The sequence below is a fragment of the Macrobrachium rosenbergii genome, chromosome 41 (assembly GCF_040412425.1).
Source record: "Macrobrachium rosenbergii isolate ZJJX-2024 chromosome 41, ASM4041242v1, whole genome shotgun sequence".
Taxonomy (NCBI): Eukaryota; Metazoa; Arthropoda; class Malacostraca; order Decapoda; family Palaemonidae; genus Macrobrachium; species Macrobrachium rosenbergii.
In genome coordinates, this window is record NC_089781.1 from 91,601,962 (window position 1) to 91,621,784 (window position 19,823).

At 34.6% G+C, this 19,823-nt stretch overlaps 1 protein-coding gene across 1 annotated transcript in view; it reads left to right on the forward strand.

Moving 5' to 3' along the window:
* Positions 1-17,721, forward strand: part of LOC136826999 (tubulin alpha chain-like) — a 40,474-nt gene extending 22,753 nt beyond the window's left edge. The window contains exons 2-9 of the mRNA XM_067084653.1: positions 8,703-8,925; positions 10,735-10,907; positions 11,432-11,560; positions 13,736-13,935; positions 14,594-14,720; positions 15,095-15,295; positions 15,783-15,946; positions 17,069-17,721. Coding sequence (XP_066940754.1) covers positions 8,703-8,925; positions 10,735-10,907; positions 11,432-11,560; positions 13,736-13,935; positions 14,594-14,720; positions 15,095-15,295; positions 15,783-15,946; positions 17,069-17,201 — 1,350 coding nt within the window. The 3' untranslated portion in view covers positions 17,202-17,721. The remainder of the gene's footprint in view (positions 1-8,702; positions 8,926-10,734; positions 10,908-11,431; positions 11,561-13,735; positions 13,936-14,593; positions 14,721-15,094; positions 15,296-15,782; positions 15,947-17,068) is intronic.
* The last annotated feature ends 2,102 nt before the right edge of the window (positions 17,722-19,823 follow it).

Sequence of the window (19,823 nt, forward strand, 5' to 3'; positions counted from 1 at the left end):
ATCTAAATATTATTTTGGTTTATTTTTGTTTTTCATTCTCAAAAATTCTCGTCTATCATTAGGGGTATTACTCACCAAAATATTGGTCTTTTAGATTGCTCTCTCTCTCTCTCTCTCTCTCTCTCTCTCTCTCTCTCTCTCTCTCTCTCTCTCTCTATTATATATATATATATATATATATATATATATATATATATATATGTATGTATGTATGTATGTATGTATGTATGTATGTATGTATGTACATATATATAGTATATATATACATACATGTATATATGTATACATATATATTTATATATATATATATATATATATATATATATATATATATATATGTGTGTGTGTGTGTGTGTGTGTGTGTGTGTGTATTATTTATAATGTATATATACAATATATATGTGTGTGTTTGTATACATATATAAATAAATACAAAACCTTCTTAACGACCTAAATACCACTAAATTGTCTCCAGAATTTAAAATGTCAATATATAGTTTGTTTAAGAAGTACATTTACGAAAGCTGTTATTATTCACAAACTTCACAAAATGTCGCTTGGTGAGGTGATTTAACGAGCCAGTCAATAAAATAATCCCAAGAAGCGATTATCGTAATTGTTTGTCAAACATTCGGGTAATTGGATTTGTCGGTTACGAAGAGGGTTTAGAGTAGAGAATATGACTGTTGTAATTGGTTTGAAAATAGAATATTTTCTTTAATCGACCCCTGACAAAGTTAGTATACCCATAAAACTAAATGTATTTTATAAAATGCAACTGTAAAATTTGTTTCCGGTATGTTCTCTTAGCAATAATTTCAGCAAATTTTCTTTGGTATAAATGCACAATAAAATCAATATTTTTTTAATCGACCCCTGACATAAAATAATAACGTCAAAAAATTTTATAAGTAAAAATTATTCTTTTTTTAGGTTTCGACTACTACTACAAGTTGACATAAAATCAAATAAAATTATTTTTTCTTTAATCCGACATAAAATAAAATCAAGTGTATTTTATAAAATGCAGCTGTAAAATTTGTTTCCGGTATGCTCTCTTAACAATAATTGCAACGAATTGCATTTGGCATAAAATAAAAATAAAATTAATATTTTCTTTTTAATCGACTACATAGAGTGACTATAAAATCAGTGTGTTTTATAAAATAAAGCTGTAAAAATATTTTTTAAAATGTCAGTTCTCTTAACAGTAATTGCAGTAAATTTTATTTGTTATAAAACAACAATAAAACAAATATTTTCTTTAACGAATTGACATATTTAGAGTCTGCCTATAAAATAAAATTTTATAAAAATTAAAATTTTCTTTTTTAATCTGTTCTCTTAACAATAATTGCAACAAATTGCATTTGGTATAAAATCAAAATTAATTTTTTTCCTTAATCGACCCCTGGCAAAGGTAGAGTCTACCTATAAAATCAAGTGTATTTTATAAAATGCAGCTATAAAATTACGGGTGTTTTTTTTTCTCGTCTGTTCTGTTAACGATAATTATAACATACCGAATTTGGTATAAAATCAAAATAAAATTATTTTTCTTAATCGACCCCTGATATAGTCAGAGTATATCTATAAAATCAAGTGTATTTTATAAAATGCACCAGTAAAAATACTGTTTTTTTTTCGGTCTGTTCTCTTAAAAATAATTGCAATAAATTGCATTTGGTATAAAATCAAAATAAAATTAATTTTTTTAATCGACCAGTGACATTGTTAGAGTCTACCTATAAAATCAAATGTATTTTATAAAATGCAGCTTTAAAAATTTTGCTTTTTCTTTCTCGTTCTCTTAACAATAATTGCAACAAATTTTATTTGGTATAAAATCAAAATAAAATTAATATTTTTTAATCGACCAGTGACACAATTACAGTCGACCTGTAAAACCAAATGTATTTTATAAATTGCAGCTGTAAAAATTTCTCGTCTGTCTCTTAATGATAATTCTGGAAAATTTTATTTGGTATAAAACCAAAACAAAATAAATATTTTTTTAAATCGACCAGTGACATAAAGGCTACCTATATGATCAAATATATTTCTAAAATACATCTGTAAAATTATTGGTTCTTCTTACAGCAAATTTTATCTGGCATAAAACCAGACACTTCTTATAATTTTATACATGGTGCAAAAACGTGTCTTGTAGAGTATAAAACTGAAATTTAATCCTGAAAATCAAAATGCATGAAAAATCTACAACCATCTATAATATATTGCAGTCGATTACAGGTAGTTAATACCTGCAATAGCAGTAATAATGTCGCATGATTACAGCAAATATTACGTCGATTCCTAAGTAAACAAATATATTTTCTGTATGATGCATCACTACTTGGCCGATAAATAAACAAAAGAATTACATTGAAATGACACTACCAAGAATCAGTACAATGATACCCATGCAAGCAAGTCAGACCGATTGATTTCAAATTCTCTGACTTCTTGTCATCAAAGGTCACCAAAGGGTCACGGACGTCTAACTCATGCAAGCTAGGAAAGTCTGTTGGTACAAGGCCAAATTGTTAAAAAAATCCATGACCTCGTGACATCAAAGGTCACCAAAGGTCACTGGAGTCGAACTCATGCAAAAGCAGGAGAATCTGTTGGCACAAGGTTAAATTGACTTCAAATTCTCTGACTTCGTGATGTCAAAGGTCACCAAAGGTCACTGATTTCGACCTCATGCAACAAGCAGGGGACTCTGCCGGCATAAGAAAGAGAATAGAATAGAATATAAAATTTAGGTCAATTTTCAAGCACTGGGACATATGAGGTCATTCAGAGCTGAAACGGAAATTTACATTAAAAAAGGTTTGAAAGGTGTAACAGGAGGAAAACCTGGCAGTTGAACTATAAATCAATTATTAGGAGGATGGAAAGCAAGATGGAAAAAAGAGAATAAGAACGGAGGTACAGTAAACGGAATGAAAGGGAATTGCAGCTAGGGGCCGAAGGCACGCTGCAAAGGACCTAAAGTAACGCGTATAGTGCACCGCATGAGGTGCACTGACATCACTACCCCCATCCGGGTTCTGCCAGACATAAAGCCAGCTTAATCCCACAACAACAAGCACATCTTCACGTGAGAGCTCGCTCTCTCGCGCACGCGCACATGCATACTCACTGTTACATCGACGATAATAATCATTACGGTGCAAAAAGGTAAAAAACACGACTGCCCACCTCCTTTGGAAGAAGGTTTCTCACCTTGAGGAGAGGGAGTCACCTGTGAACTTTTTACAGGCGAGCAAATAAGGGCTGGTAACTGGATCGATAACCTGTATATAAGCCTTCGATTTCCGATTCTGCCCTCATTAATTATTCCCGTCTTCTTGTTAATAGGACAGGGACAGAGATATAGACAGGGGAGTTGTTTCGTTCGTCAATTGGACGCTCAGGTTTGAGATAATTTTCATGGCATACAGATGGCAGATGCAGGAAAAATAAATATGAAATACGTCATACACACACACACACGCACACATACAAACACACACACAAACACACACACATATATATACATATATATAATTTATATATATATATATATATATATATTACACAATGTATACACAAACACATATATATATACATATATATACATATATACATGCAATCATATATATGCATATATATAAGTATTCTATATATATATATATAAATAATAATCTTATATATATATATGGTATATTACACAATGTATACACAAACATTATATTATTATTATTATTAAATAAAGATAAAATATTATTATTAGGAATTGTTCAGTATATACACATAGTTCAAAAGTATTTTTAACTCTGTCATAAATATTTAGAAATAATAATCTTGTCAATTACCTCATATGGAACACCTGTTCATTATTATTATTATTATTATTATTATTATTTATTATTATTATTATTATTATTATTATTATTATTATTATTATTATTATTGTGAATTGAAAGCCACATTAGTTTTAAAAATATTTTTAACTCTGTACATAAATATTTTCAACACTACTGTGGCTTGTAATTCTTGATATTATAGCCTGGTTACAGGGTCGCCTTGTTTCATTATTATTATTATTATTATTATTATTATTATTATTATTATTATTATTATTATTATTATTATTATTATGTAATAATAATTTTCCCATCAGAGCATAATGTTATACATTATTCCCCTCCTTCCGAAAATGTCATCTCTCATTCAGAATCCCCAACAATTTATGTTCCAGCAACTCATTAATCTTTCTGTTTTTATTCCTGACCCAAGACATATATATTTACGAGTACCCCTCCCCTCATTACGACTTGCATAAACCCGAAACGTCACTGTAGATTTATTTTGCAGCATAATGCATGCAAGTGCAAGGCGACAAAGCAAGGAATGAGAAAGATAAATGACTGTCAGTCAGGCTATAGTAAGAATGCACGCACGCAAGCACGACAGGTGATTAATTGTTTTTTTCACCAATCTAGAGATTTGCGTGCATTAGTTGCAACGTTAGGTGCAAATATTTTATCAGTGTACTCTTTTTGTTTGTGATAACCTGAATGCAAAATCTCTCTCTCTCTCTCTCTCTCTCTCTCTCTCTCTCTCTCTCTCTCTCTCTCTCTCTCTGTGTGTGTGTGTGTGTGTGTGTGTGTGTGTGTAATATACATCCCTTGAAAGGTCAAATTACTTCACGAGAAATTAAGTGTAGCTTTGATAATTTTGTCACTTTTAATAAGAGATATGCAAATTACCAATAAATATTATAAAAAGATATTTAAGCACCTAGATCTTGGCGTGCATTGGTAAAACATTAACTGCAAACATTCTATCAGTAAAATTTTCTTTTTCGTGATAACCTAAATGCGAACTCTCTCTCTCTCTCTCTCTCTCTCTCTCTCTCTCTCTCTCTCTCTCTCTCTCTCTCTCTATATATATATATATATATATATATATATATATATATATATATATATGTATACATACATGTATGTATGTATACATACATACATACATACATATATATGTATGTATATATACTGCATATAAAAGTATTTACTGTATATTATTTTATTTTAAAAGTAATATTAACAAGAAAACCAAATGAAGCTTTGATAATCTTGTCACGTTCAATAACAGACATTCAAATCACCAATATACATATAATAAAAAGAGAACCTTGCAGTTCTTAACCTATATCCAGAATTAAAATAATAATACATTAACCAGATATTCCTAATATTTATTCGATCTTAACGCGGTAGACCACAAAATCCTACCTGCAGTTACTGAAGGAATAGTCCCACATGATAAGCAGTTGTAACGGTAGAATAATTCCGAGCCGGATGTATGATTAGCTAAGATTTACAGAGCAATAAGTTGGCGGGTAGCTTTTATTTTATTACATGATTTTACTTAATTTGACTTTGACTCTGTCTGTCTGTCTGTCTGTTTACTCAATTTTCTACCTGTTCATTTTTTTACTTTTTGGTGCATTTTAATAAAAGCATATTTTAAAAAAATTTTTTAGATTTTTTTATTATTTGCGCAGTTATATAAATGAATTCAAAACAGATACAGAACAACGTGTTACAGGTGTTTTCATATGCTGTTGTGATCACAATTGTACCTGCATTATTATTATTATTATTATTATTATTATTATTATTATTATTATTATTATTATTATTATTATTATTATTATTATTATTATTCAGAAGATGAACCCTATTCATATGGAGCAAGCCCACAGCAGGAGCCATTGACTTGAAATACAAGCTTCCAAAGAATATGGTGTTCATTAGGAAGAAGTCAGAGGAAGGAGAAATACAGAAAGAAGGATCCCACTCACTTATTAAAAAATTAATAAATTAACAAATAGATAAAAATGTATTGAAATGCGTGGAGAATAGTGTTAGGGTAGCAATACATTGTAGGCTACCTTCGCCTGAACTTCTGAAGTTCCAATTGCACGACAGCCTCTGGGAGGCTGTTAACATAAATTTCTATAAATTGCGTCAAACTAAAGATAAATTTCTATAAATTGCGTCTCATAATAGTCAAGAGATAACTGTCAGTCACACTGGAAAGAGATAAATCCTGCCGAATAACAAACAAAGGTAAAAAAAAAGATAAAAAGAGAATTACTTGCAAAGACTATTATCAACCCTGAGGTCGAAGACCTTGGTCCATTTTCGCGTGAAGAAGAAGCCTTCTTCTCTGGTCTTCATGCAAAATTCAGCGATGTTCCGGTGGCATACACGAAATCCCTGGAGAGGCGTTATTTAATATGCGCAAGCGCGCAGTAATGACTGCGGTAAATGTTGAATGAGATATACAGTACCTAAAGGAACTTCTTTCGTTGCGTGATACCGAGCGATTAGCAATTAGACTTTCGTGTAATGTCTCATGGTCAGGGTTTAGTTGCCTTGTGGTGAAATATATCTGTATAAACTCCGTTTTAATATGAAACCTAGCTGAGTGGGGGGGGGGGCGGGGGGAGAGGAAGGAGGGAGGGTGAAGGAGTGAGGGGGAAGGGGGTTTGGTTAACAGCCCCACTCAATGCCGGTTTCGAGCCCGGATAAAGAGGGAGGGTTTAGGTCAGAAAGGGCAACCGTTCTCAGACACCTGCCTAAAACAATTATGAAATGAGCCGTTCAGGACAGAAACAGCTGGAGGAGGGTCACTAAAAACAGCGACCCCGACTAGGGACTAATCCGAAAAAAACTCCTTCTTAACAAAAAAGGAAATAAAAGATCTGTTTTCCCCAAGCAAAACAGCTTTTTGAAGATACTAGAAGACAAACATATGTTCCCAACCCCGACTCTCCTATTTAACTTCGAACCAAAGATGTAATGCTTAATCAAAAAGTTCTGCAGGTCCAAACTTCTCTACAAATTCAGGTAGAGGAACTTTCAGTATCCTCTAAGGCACTCCAATGGCTTTTTAATATGAATGCTATCTCTTGATTACACATTTTACCCGATACTCACTCCATCACCCCGTGTTCCATTTGTTCCCACAATCCTATGTATTACATGAATTTGGGATTCTCTCCGGCCTCCGTTTTCCCTGGCCTGCTTTCCTTCGTCTCCAAAATCTTCTATATTGCGTGAACTTGGGATTCTCTCCTGCCTACGTATTCCCCCGCCGGTTTTCCCAAACTATTCTTTATCTCCAAAATCTTAGATATTACATGAATTTGGGATTCTCCCCTGCCTCCTAGCCCGTTTTTCCCTATTATCTATCTCCAAAATTTTATATAGTACATGAATTTGGGATTTCCTCCTGCGTTTTTCCAAACTATTCTCTATCTCCAAAATTTTATATATTACATGAATTTGGGATTCTCCCCTGCCTCCGTTTCCCCTAGCCCGTTTTTCCAAACTATTATCTATCTCCAAAATTTTATATAGTACATGAATTTGGGATTCTCCCCTGCCTCCGTTTCCCCTAGCCCGTTTTTCCAAACTATTATCTATCTCCAAAATTTTATATATTTATGGGATTCTCTCCTCCGTTTTCCCTGGCCCTTTTTCCCTATTCTTTTACTAGCCTAAAGAAGCCATCAAGTTGCCCATTCCATCAGACTCTACATAAAAAAAAAAATAAGAGCAAATCTAAACAAAATATACCTCCACCATCACGATGGAACTCAAAGCCTTCAAGGAACAGTGAGTCTTTTAAGCCTTCCACGAAAATAAGAACTTAGTTTGGTAGTTACCATGGCAACGGTCCGTCCACTTGATACCCCATGACAGGCAATTTCATCAATAATTTATTTTTGCCTTTTATGATGTCTCATTAGAACGCACGTTAATCTCGCCCCGTTATTACGCGCTTTCTAATTTCTTCTTCTTTAATCCCACTTATTATCAGTGTTTTCTCAATTATTATTCCCTTTAATTTTACAATCTTTATGAATACAATTGATAACTCTTAAATGTTACTTACATTTTTGATGTTATTATTATTTACTGCCTTAGTGGTAGTAATGATTTTTTCCTTGCACTCAGTCACACACACACACATATATATATATATATATATATATATATATATATATATATATATATATATATTATATATATATAAAATATATATATATATATATATATATATATATATATATATATATATATATATATATATATTATTAACAGGACCTCAGTGAAGCTGGATGGTACCTACTGTAGGGAGATATTTATTCAAGAAAAGGTTGCAAAAATTTACTTGTTGTAACTTTTCTTGAATAAATATCTCCTCTGGATACCATCCAGTTTCAATGAGGTCCTGTTAGTAATTGTATTAATGCACAGAACAATTGTGTAAGTGATAAAAAATTAATATATATATATATATATATATATATATATATATATATATATATATTATTTGTATATACCATATCTGTTGTTATAAGTTAAGTTTGAATATATACATACACATATATATCTTATATCCAGGATCACCAGGAAATATGAAGATACCTGTTGTTGTCATAGGCGTTTGATTGTATACGACTCCAGGCGTTAAAGAGGCCCGTTGTAGACCTCTGGTTACCTCACCCAGTACTGCACAGAAACTGCGTCTTTAGATGTTGCCTGTACAGACCCTGAACAGGATCTTACTTCATCCTCACCAGGATACTGCAAGCGCAGATTGACGGAATCCTTAATTTTCCTCTCCCCTTCCAGCGAGAATGTCTGAGCGTCCACGTGGGACAGGCAGGTGTGCAAATTGGCAATGCATGCTGGGAACTGTACTGCCTGGAACATGGAATCTTTCCAGACGGGAAGATGCCCTCGGACACGACTGTCGGGTACGGCCACGACTCCTTCAACACCTTCTTCAGCGAGATGGAGAGCGGCCAACATGTCCCGAGGGCGGTCTTCGTAGATCTGGAGCCCACGGTGATAGGTAAGACTTATAGGATGCGAAATAACTTGCAATGTTTCTTGAGGGGAATTTTTGTTAAGGTGAGTTTCTTTGCTTTGAACGAAAGAGCGGACTTAATGAACACTAGCGGGTCAAGAAAAATTTCGTGGGGCGGGGCCACCAATTTTCATATTAAACACAACACACACACACACACACACACACACATACACACATATATATATATATATATATATATATATATATATATATATATATATATATATATATATATATATATATATATATATATATTTCCATAACAGATTTATTATATTTTCCCATTTTTATATTTCTCATTTATGTTATTATTATCTATATCTTCAATATTATTATTCTGTCATTATTTTTCACGGGGGGGGGGAGAGCACGTGCCCAGGTGACAACCCCCTGGATCCGCTAATGGTAATGATGGTTAATTATCAATGCATGATGTTCGTACGGTTATTAATGTTGGTATATTATTTAATGAATAATGAGATTTTTCCCATTATTAATGAATCAATGGGTTCCAGAAGTTTTTTCTAATATCTATACAACGTCAACCAATTCTTTACATGTTTTTTTTCCTGGGATGCTGTAGTGATGATTCGTTTCAATACAAAGAGATTTCAGAGGCCATTACAGCATCCTTTAGAGTCATATTAGATTATCATGTCATTCAAATGTTTCACAGGACTTTGAATGGTCAAGTACCAAGGCATCACTGGAACCTTTTAGTTTCATTAGAATATCATACCAGTTAAATATTTCGTCAGGCTATAATCTTGTGTAAATGGCATATAGTTAAGTAACATGGCATAACTGGGAATTTGAATAACGTAATCATTAATGAAATCGGCGCAATCGAGTTTTCTGTACAGCCGCTACAGCGTATAAGCAAGGCCACCGAAAATAGATCTATCTTTCGGTGGTCTCTGTATAATGCTGTATGAACCGCGTCCCATGAAACTTTAACTACGGCCTGGTGGTGGCCCATCCTACATCGTTGCCAGAAGCACGAATATGACTTGTTTTAATTTTAAATCAAATAAAAACTACTGAGGCTAGAGGGCTGCAATTTGGAATGTTTGATGATTGGAGGGTGGATGATCAACATACCAATTTGCAGCCCTCCAGCCTCAGTAGGTTTTAAAATCTGAGGGCGGACAGAAAAAGTGCGGACAGAGAAAAGTGCGGACGGACAGACAAAGCCGGCACAATAGTTTTATTTTACAGAAAACAAAAATTAAAAGATTCTGCAGACAATAAGTAACAAGTTCAAGGCAATCAAACCCGACATAATGAAGAAACTTGAGATTTCTCAGAATTAAATCTATTCTTAATCCCTTTCAGTTTTCTGTAAAAGAAAACTATTGTGCCGACTCTGCCTGCCCGTCCGCACTTTTTTTCTCTCCGCACTTTTTTCTGTCTGCCCTCAGATCTTAAAAATTACTGAGGCTAGAGGGCTGCAAATTGGTGTGTTGATCATCCACCCTACAATCATCAAACATAAGAAATTGCAGCCCTCCAGCCTCAGTAGTTTTTATTCTATTTAAGGTTAAAGTTAGCCATAATCGTGCTTCTGGCGACGATGTAGGATAGGTCACCACCGGGCCGTGGTTAAAGTTTCATGGGCCGCGGCTCATACAGCATAATACCGAGACCACATAAAGATAGATCTATTTTCGGCGGCCTTGATTATACGCTGTAGCGGCTGTCCAGAAAACTCGATAGCGCCAAGGAAACTTCGGAGCATTTTTTACTTGTTTTATTGTTATTCGTTAATAATTCTAAGACTCCTTTTTCCAGACGAGATACGCACCGGCCTGTACCGTTCCCTGTACCACCCTCATCAACTCGTGACAGGAAAGGAGGACGCGGCCAACAACTTCGCCCGTGGCCATTACACAATCGGCAAGGAAATGATTGGGGCCACTCTCGAGCAAATCCGCAGATTGGCCGATCAGTCTAACAGCCTCCAGGTAAAGGTTATCTTGCTTAGCTGGAGAGTGGCTAATCAGTTAGACAGCCACTAAAAGGTCGTTTGAGCTATGGGCCAACATTGAAAAATCATCATCTAATTGAGTTTCTTTTATCACTGAGCCATACTGATCAGTCATATCTCAGCTTTCTGTTGTATCATATTCCTGTTATTATATTTTAAATTTTCTGGAATACGGTTCAATGTCTTTTATTTCTGGTGATTTTGTGATAAGTACCGAACTATACGTGTTGATTTCATCCATTTTTTCCCTGCTTATACGTTTTTTTTTTTTTGTCCATTTCAAAGTACAAACCTAAAAAAATTGTACAGATCCCCACATTCATTTTGCAATCTAAAATCTATTAACCTGCAGAATACAGACCAAATGTATTCATCTTTCGAAAACCAAAAACCCACTCAGGACAAACAGTCAGTCAATTCATGACCCAGTAACTCACGCTTTCCCAAAACTACCGCAATTGCGTGATCTGTCATTTCCTGACCCAAAAGCCTATCTTCCAGGGTTTTCTGATCTTCCACTCCTTCGGCGGAGGAACCGGGTCTGGGTTCACCTCCCTCCTGATGGAACATCTGACTGTCGACTATGGAAAGAAGACTAAACTCGAGTTTGCTGTTTATCCGGCACCGCAGGTAAGAGATATTTCTGCTTTCTTAGCTTTTCCATTTTTTTTTTTATTTATAAACTTTGATATACTTTCTTACAGAATTTAGGCCAATGGTCAGGCGCTGAGACCTATGTGGGAAATTGAGGTCAGGTTTGATGGAAGGAGGAAAATTGAAGTTGCACTATGAAGAAATTGTTAGGGAGGGTGGAAAGTCAGATGGAAGAAAGAGAATATGAACGGAGGTACAGCAGAAGGAATGAAAGAGGGTGCAGCTAAGGGCCGAAGGAACACTGCCAAGACCCTTAAATAACGCCTACAGTGCACCAAATGAGGTGCACTGATAGCACTAACCCCCTACGGATGATATACTTTCTTGGCTCTTCATTTATTTTACTTTCTTGTTCTCCATTTATTCTCCCGTTTATAAACCTTCAATGGCGCCTGTACCTACTGTTAGATATGGAGTTCATGAATGAATGAATGAATGTCCTCCCCATTGAGTAATAGTGCTTGTGGTGTGTTCGCAGTATGATAGCCTCAAAGAGATCGAATAGTTTTTATTATCTTTCTGCCAAAGCAACGACTATCACGGTGAAGCCTTCACGCATATACCTGGGCATCATTAATGGATAAAGGCAGTAAGGCAACCATGCACAAAATACATTTAATAAGCAATGACAGTATGGAGAAATTCCAACATGAACTGAATATACTCCTATGTAATATAATTAAGCTTAACAGTGAAGAATTAGACAACTTCCCTGTATAGTACTGTGATACGTTTAATGGTTTTTTTCCAAAATTTGAGTTTTTATATTAGCTAGGATGGTAATGTTTCTGCTTTCTCAGACATATCCTGGCAAGAACAACTTTAATTACAAGAAATTTGTACTTCCCCACGTTATACTATATGCAGCCACCAGTTATATGTTTGTTTCTGAAGCATTTGATAGAAATCCGTCTTGGTAGGCAGGTGAAGAGAGCTATTATGCCTCAAGGAAAGTAATCCTTGTTTTTTCATCAAAGAGTATTGATTGCAAACCTTCCAATATTGAAGAAGCGTGACTCTGTTATCGAGTTCACAAAAATCTCCTCCTTTACCAGTTTAAGCCAGAGATCTTTAAAAATTAATTATCGCATAACCAGCGTACGTTGTCACCTTGAATATTAAACATATTTAATGACCGTGAAAAAAATTGAGTCAAAATATTGATAATCAATGTTTCTTTTGTCAAAGACGAAATGCAAAATATATGCAGTTGCTAACCCACCATTCTTGTATATTAAGTAACCATCGCACTAACTTAAGTTATTCTCTTTTTTATAACAGAAATTAAAAATAAATTGCGTTCAGGAACCCTCAGGAAAATCTTCTGTTTAATATGAAATATCGTTATATCTTCAAGGGTCCAGAGCCAAGCATTTTGTTTATTCTATAAGTATAAAAGCAAAAAAAAATAGACTTTACGAAAAATATCATTGTCTGTTGTCATTTTAAACCATAAAAAAGGAATTCCTTTATCTTTAAGTATGCAGTTCCAAGCTCTTTCTGTCTTAATAGTTAAATTCAGTAATCTATAACTATCAAGATACAAGTCCTTTATATAATAAAAAACTATTTTATTTGGCATTTATGAACATATTCAGCACATTAAAGCCTTTAAAGGAAAAATGTTTATGATTTTCGTTTGCCGCACCCAATTCATTATTATTATTATTATTATTATTATTATTATTATTATTATTATTATTATTATTATTATTATCATTATTATTATTATTATTATTTAGGAAGAAGACCCTCTTTCAAACAAACTACATTAAAAAGAATGGCCCCCTGGATACAGTTGAATTTACAATGCAATTTCTCAGTCACCTGAATGAATTTCTTCATAGCGACAAATAAATCATATAAAGTTGTTATTATTATTATTATTATTATTATTATTATTATTATTATTATTATTATTATTATTATTATTATTATCATTATTATTATTATTATTATTATTACGTATCAAGATCCAAGACTTTCATATTTACAAACAAATCGATAATTCTGGCTTAAAACATCTGAAGTAAAACCCTTCAAATTATATAAAAAAACCTTATTTACAAAAAACTGATAACCTGGTATTGGAATATCAAAAGCAAAATCCTTTCAAATATAATAATAAAAATTATAAATCTTGATCCTCAGGTCTCTACGGCTATGGTAGAACCCTACAACTCCATACTGGCAACCCACGTCTCTATGGAACACAGCAACGTGAGCTTCCTGGTCGACAACGAAGCCATCTACGAACTTTGCCACAAAAACTTGGGAGTTATGAGGCCAACTTACCATAACTTGAACAGACTGATAAGTCAAATCGTGTCTTCTATTACGGCTTCATTGAGGTGAGTTTTATTTTCGTTATTGTATGTTATTTCATTTCGGGGTTATGGTCACTGGTAAGGAGTCAAAAGAACATAGATGGATTATCCTATGAGCATTGTCAGTTAATATTCAAAGTTTTTTCGTGGCCAGGTATTTATCGTTACTTCGTTCTTATACCCCGGACGCGAGTTCGAATCTCGGCCGGACATCAGAATATCTTCATTTCTTTCTTCTTTAGGATCTAGGCTTAGTAGTGACAAGCGTTTCCAAAGCGTGAAGAAATTGTGAAGTTAAGGGGGCATTGTGATTATTTAAAATTACATACGTATCTGTTAAAAAGTGTCCAGCAGATTCTAAATATGTACATATATATGTATGATTATGCAGATATCCACACTTATGTTTATGCATGTGTGTGTATTTGTGTGGGCTTGTCGGCAGTGAAATCTCAGAAAGCTCTTTATTTGATACTTGAACTCGATTGAAAAGGAAAATTACTGTACTAAAAAAATGTAATGTTCATTTTACTATTCAAGAGATTGTCCTAACTACCAAATATTCTTGATAGAATACCACTGAAAAAAATTGCTACAAAAGAAACGCATTTTCATTGACATCGAAAAAGCACTTTTAACCGAAACTACTTTTTGATCTTTGTAATTCATTTCTTACGTGTAGGTTTGAAGGTGCCCTAAATGTAGACCTAGCTGAATTCCAGACAAATCTGGTGCCATACCCAAGAATACATTTCCCACTGGCTAATTACGCCCCAGTACAAGCGGCTGATAAAGTTAAGCATATGCAGGTAAGAGCCAGCGTCTTTAATCACGTATGGTGGTAAGAGCACCTAGGTGAATCTAATTATTATTATTCATAATGATCACAAATTCTTGTGAAATAATCCAAGTTGTCTGGAGCAAGTCTAATAGGCCTCCACAAAATATAATCCCACAACAAAACAAGAAAAAGTTCAGAAAATATTTAGAATTTGTCATCAAAATGTCATTAATATACCGTAAGCGTTTATAACTTTTTAAAACAAACATTTTTCTTAAGCTGTCGTCAAATTTGTTAACATTATTACGAACACAATTGTTGTGTTCATTACTCAGAACTAACTTTAATAATTTTAATATTATTAATAAATATCACGAATTTCCTTCTTCCGCCTTCCATCAGGTCTCGACCTCGGAACTGACGAACGAGTGCTTCTCCCCCGGAATGCAAATGGTCAAGTGTGACCCCAGGAACGGCAAGTACATGGCGGTGACCCTCCTCTACAGGGGCGACGTCGTTCCAAAGGACGTCAACGCCTCTATACAGACCATCAAGAGTATGAAGTCGATAGTCTTCGTAGACTGGTGTCCTACTGGGTTCAAGGTTGGTGCCCTTTTTGAAGGCCTTTTGTCTTCCTCTTGTTGTTGTTGTTGTTGTTGTTGTTGTTGTTGTTGTTGTTGTTGTTGTTCTTCTTCTTCTTCTTCTTCTTCTTCTTCTTCTTCTTCTTCTTCTTCTTCTTCTTCTTCTTCTTCTTCTTCTTCTTCTTCTTCTTCTCAGCTTATAAATTGGCCCTATCTTCTTCTTCTTCTTCTTCTTCTTCTTCTTCTTCTTCTTCTTCTTCTCAGCTTATAAATTGGGCCGGCCTTCTTCTTTTTATTATTCATGTTCTTCTTGTTCTTCTTGTTCTATCTTTTGTCCTCCTTTCGTCTATATTTTTATCTCTTATACTTCCACTAACGCAGCCGCTCCATCTTCTCTTTGACCTTCATCTCCTTCGTGTCTCTAACCCTTTCCATTATCCTTCCCGCAACATGTCCTTCATAGATGACTACAGGGCGAATAAATATTTAAATTCAATCTCTCATTTCAGGTGGGTATCAATTACATGCCCCCAACGGTGGTCCCAGGCGGTGACCTGGCGTCTGTGCCAAGGTCATTGTGTATGCTCTCAAATACCACAGCCATAGCGGAGGCCTGGGGTCGTCTGGATCACAAGTTTGACCTGTTGTATGCCAAGAGGGCATTCGTCCATTGGTATGTGGGAGGGATTCCTTATGTTGATTTAAAAATGGCTTTGTTAGCATGTCATAATCGTTTCATTCCTTTCTTTTTGTGTTGTTCTTTTCTTTTTTATACATGGGTATTCTTTTCTTTTAGAAAATTGTTTAAGGAGTTTATGACCTATTGGCTTGTTTCATAAAAAGGCATAATAATAATAATAATAATAATAATAATAATAATAATAATAATAATAATAATAATAATAATAATAATAATAATAATAAAGGAAGCGTTTTCTTACTGAATTTCAGAATGAGCTTCTGGATTTTAAACATTTGGTTACTTAATATCATTCTATTGTTATTACTCGCTTCGTAAGGAATAAGAGAGACAGATGTCATCAACTCCCAAAAAGTAAGCTGTAGGCATTCAACAGAACTGAATGCCTGCATGCAAAGTTAAGTTAAGTATACCTTAGTTTAACCAGACCACTGAGCTGATTAACAGCTCTCCTAAGGCTGGCCCGAAGGATTAGATTTATTTTACGTGGCTAAGAATCAACTGGTTACCTAGCAACGTGACCTGCATCTTACTGTGGAATCCGAACCACATTATGGCGAGAAATGAATTTCTATCACCAGAAATAAATTCCTCTAATTCTTCATTGGCTGGTCGGAGAATCGAACGCGGGGCCAGCAGAGTGCTATCTGAGAATGGTACCCACCCTGTCCAATGAGGAATCGCCTAAATGAAAAGAGAGAGAGAGAGAGAGAGAGAGAGAGAGAGAGAGAGAGAGAGAGAGAGAGAGAGAGAAGAGGAGTTTGGATAATTCAAACACCATTGCAAATAACAAACAAACCCAGTAGCAAACAAAAAACAAACAAAAAACAAACACCACCATCAGGTTTCCCTTTGCCTGAATGCCTACGTGCAAATGAGAGAGAGAGAGAGAGAGAGAGAGAGAGAGAGAGAGAGAGAGAGAGAGAGAGAGAGAGAGAGAGAGAGAGGGAAGAGGAGTTTGGATCATTCAAACACCATTGCAAATAACAAACAAACCCATCATCAAATAAAAATCAGATACAAAAACAAACAAGAACAATATACCTGGTTTCCCTGTACCTGACATCTCGAAATCAACTATACCCTTCCTCTCAGGTACGTTGGCGAAGGCATGGAAGAGGGAGAGTTCTCTGAGGCCAGGGAAGACCTAGCTGCCCTCGAGAAGGATTACGAGGAGATAGCTGACGACCCTGAGGACTCCTTGGATGAGGATGATGAGGATTACTAAGGATGACTTAAAGCCTTCACTCTGGAAAGAGCAAAGGAAGGTTTAGGACTTCTCAGGAGGATTTGTAACGAGGCGAAGAAGGATTAACAAAACTGGTTAAGTCAAGGTCAAAGGAATGGAGGAGAGAAGATTAAGGATTCTTGAGAAAGGTTTGCAAGGACACGAAGGAGAATTGTCAAACTTAAGTCAAGGTAAAGGTAACTATGTGACCCCAGGTTAAGTCAAGGCTAAAAGTGCCTCAGTGACCCTAGACTTAAGTTAAGGTCAGAGGGTAAATGAGCCATTTCCCCAGAACATGAAAAAATGGGTGATTTTGCTGATTTTCTTCACCATTATTTTTGTTTCATTGTAATCCATTCACTTCATCACTGTAAATCCAAAGTATATTGTAAATTTATCATTATTTGTTTCATTTTGAAGGAATTTACATTGATTGTTGCACACATCTTCTCGAAATTAGTACAAATTGAATGTTTTCTAATGAGTGACACAGTAATTTATCTTTTCCTATTTTAAATATATGTACATATATATATACATATATACATATATAAGTGATATAATTAATATACATATATATAATGTATATATATACTGATTATATTATACATATATTATATATACTGATTATATTACATATATGTGTATTTATACATATACACATATAAAGGTATTTATATACATATCCATACCCACACAAACTGTAAACATTATTGAAATATTCGAATTCGTAAATTCTTTAGATGTTTACCAGCTGTTTACTTATTGTTATATGTCACTGATTCGCACCTATGCATACCTTATTCGACCTCTGCACTTAGTCATACAAAAACTCGTGCGTATATTGTGTATGTATGTGTATGTTCATACCATCATATTCTTATAAATCATACCTGTTCACCCGTGTGTGAGTGTCTGTGATGTAAGTCATCACTAGTCGTATAATTAGAAAGAGTCTTTATTAGAGTAAATCTGTTATTATGACAATAAAGATATTTTTCAAAAATTATTGTATTATTTCATATTTTGAGTTCCGGTTGTGGCAGTATTTCAAAATGATGATAGGGGAGGATATAGAAATGGTTTAAGCTGAGTATAATTTGTCTTAAGGCCACCATACGCGCAGCGATTATCGCATACGATATCGGTATCGCAAGTAAATCGGCGTGTGCATGGGGTCATCGCGCTGCCAACAGTGGGCCTAACTGGGGTGCAGTGACCTCGAAACATGTCTCTAAGTTCCTGGGCATCCCCCCAACCTCTTCATACCTTCCCCACTTTTCGCCCTCACCGAGGTCTATTGAGAGAGAGAGAGAGAGAGAGAGAGAGAGAGAGAGAGAGAGAGAGAGAGAGAGAGAGAGAGAGAGAGAGTGTTTTTTGTGAATCAGCTAAACCTTATTTGTTACCCAAAAGATTTGGAAAAGAAAACGTTAAATTTCCCAAAAGAAAACGAAGGCTTTTTTAACGGTGACTAACATAATCATATAAAATTCTCAAACGGAAATACAATTCTCACGCCGAGTTTTAGTTCACGGGCTATCGCCCAATCCAATCTTGTGCAAACCCATGTGAAACCAAAGTTGATCAAATGAATAATACCATTAATCCAAGGAGCCCAAAATCATAAAAATAATCGACCAGTATGTGCTGAGACATAGTGTGTTCATTTAAAACGTAACAACTGATTAGATTTAACAAACCGCAGCTCAAGGAGTAACCAAGAATGACTATGCATTTGCTGTTCATTGGATTTAATGAATGGACAATTAGATCGTTCTACGAATCTGCACGCACTTCTCTCTCTCTCTCTCTCTCTCTCTCTCTCTCTCTCTCTCTCTCTCTCTCTCTCTCTCTCTCTCTCATTTTTTGTATGTTTCAATATAATACCAATAATGGTTAATAATAATGATAATAATAATGATATATGGATTTAAAATATATGAAAACTCACGCTCAAAACGGTAATTTATGTAACGCTTAAGCCACAACGAAATGTGGTATTTATATATCATTTATCACTCCTTACTTCTTACTTATAACTTATTCGTGGCGTTTTAAAACACTGGTCGCTGCGAAAGCAATAACTTGCATAGCAAGCTTCCATAAAAAGGAAAGTATAACGAACCCAAATGAAACTTAAAAGGCAGCTGAAAGCAACAGATAAATAAAGAGAAATCAAGCAACTAATACGCAACAAACCGGCAAACGAAAAGAGGTAAAGTTACCAATAATAGGAAAAAGTTACGTACACCAATTTTTCCTAACTAGTCAGTTGCTTAGGATGCTTAGCAATGACATAGTAAAAACAAAACAAAACAAAAAAAGGAACGTCGGAAATTATAAAATGAAAACAACTGAGCTCCAACATTTATCGTGAATTTTAGTAAACCAGTATTTATGATAAACTCCAATAATACTTACATGACTCTGGATGTTTGTTTTCCTGTATAATGTACGATCATTTTTCCTAAGATGACTTACTACCTCACCCATTGCATATTCCTCACCCAACAGGATTAAGCCTGAAAGAAATAAAACACAAAAAGCCTTTGTAACTATAAAATTATTTATCAAAGTATGCATTAGGATGTGTCCACACTACACTATATGTCATAAACACAG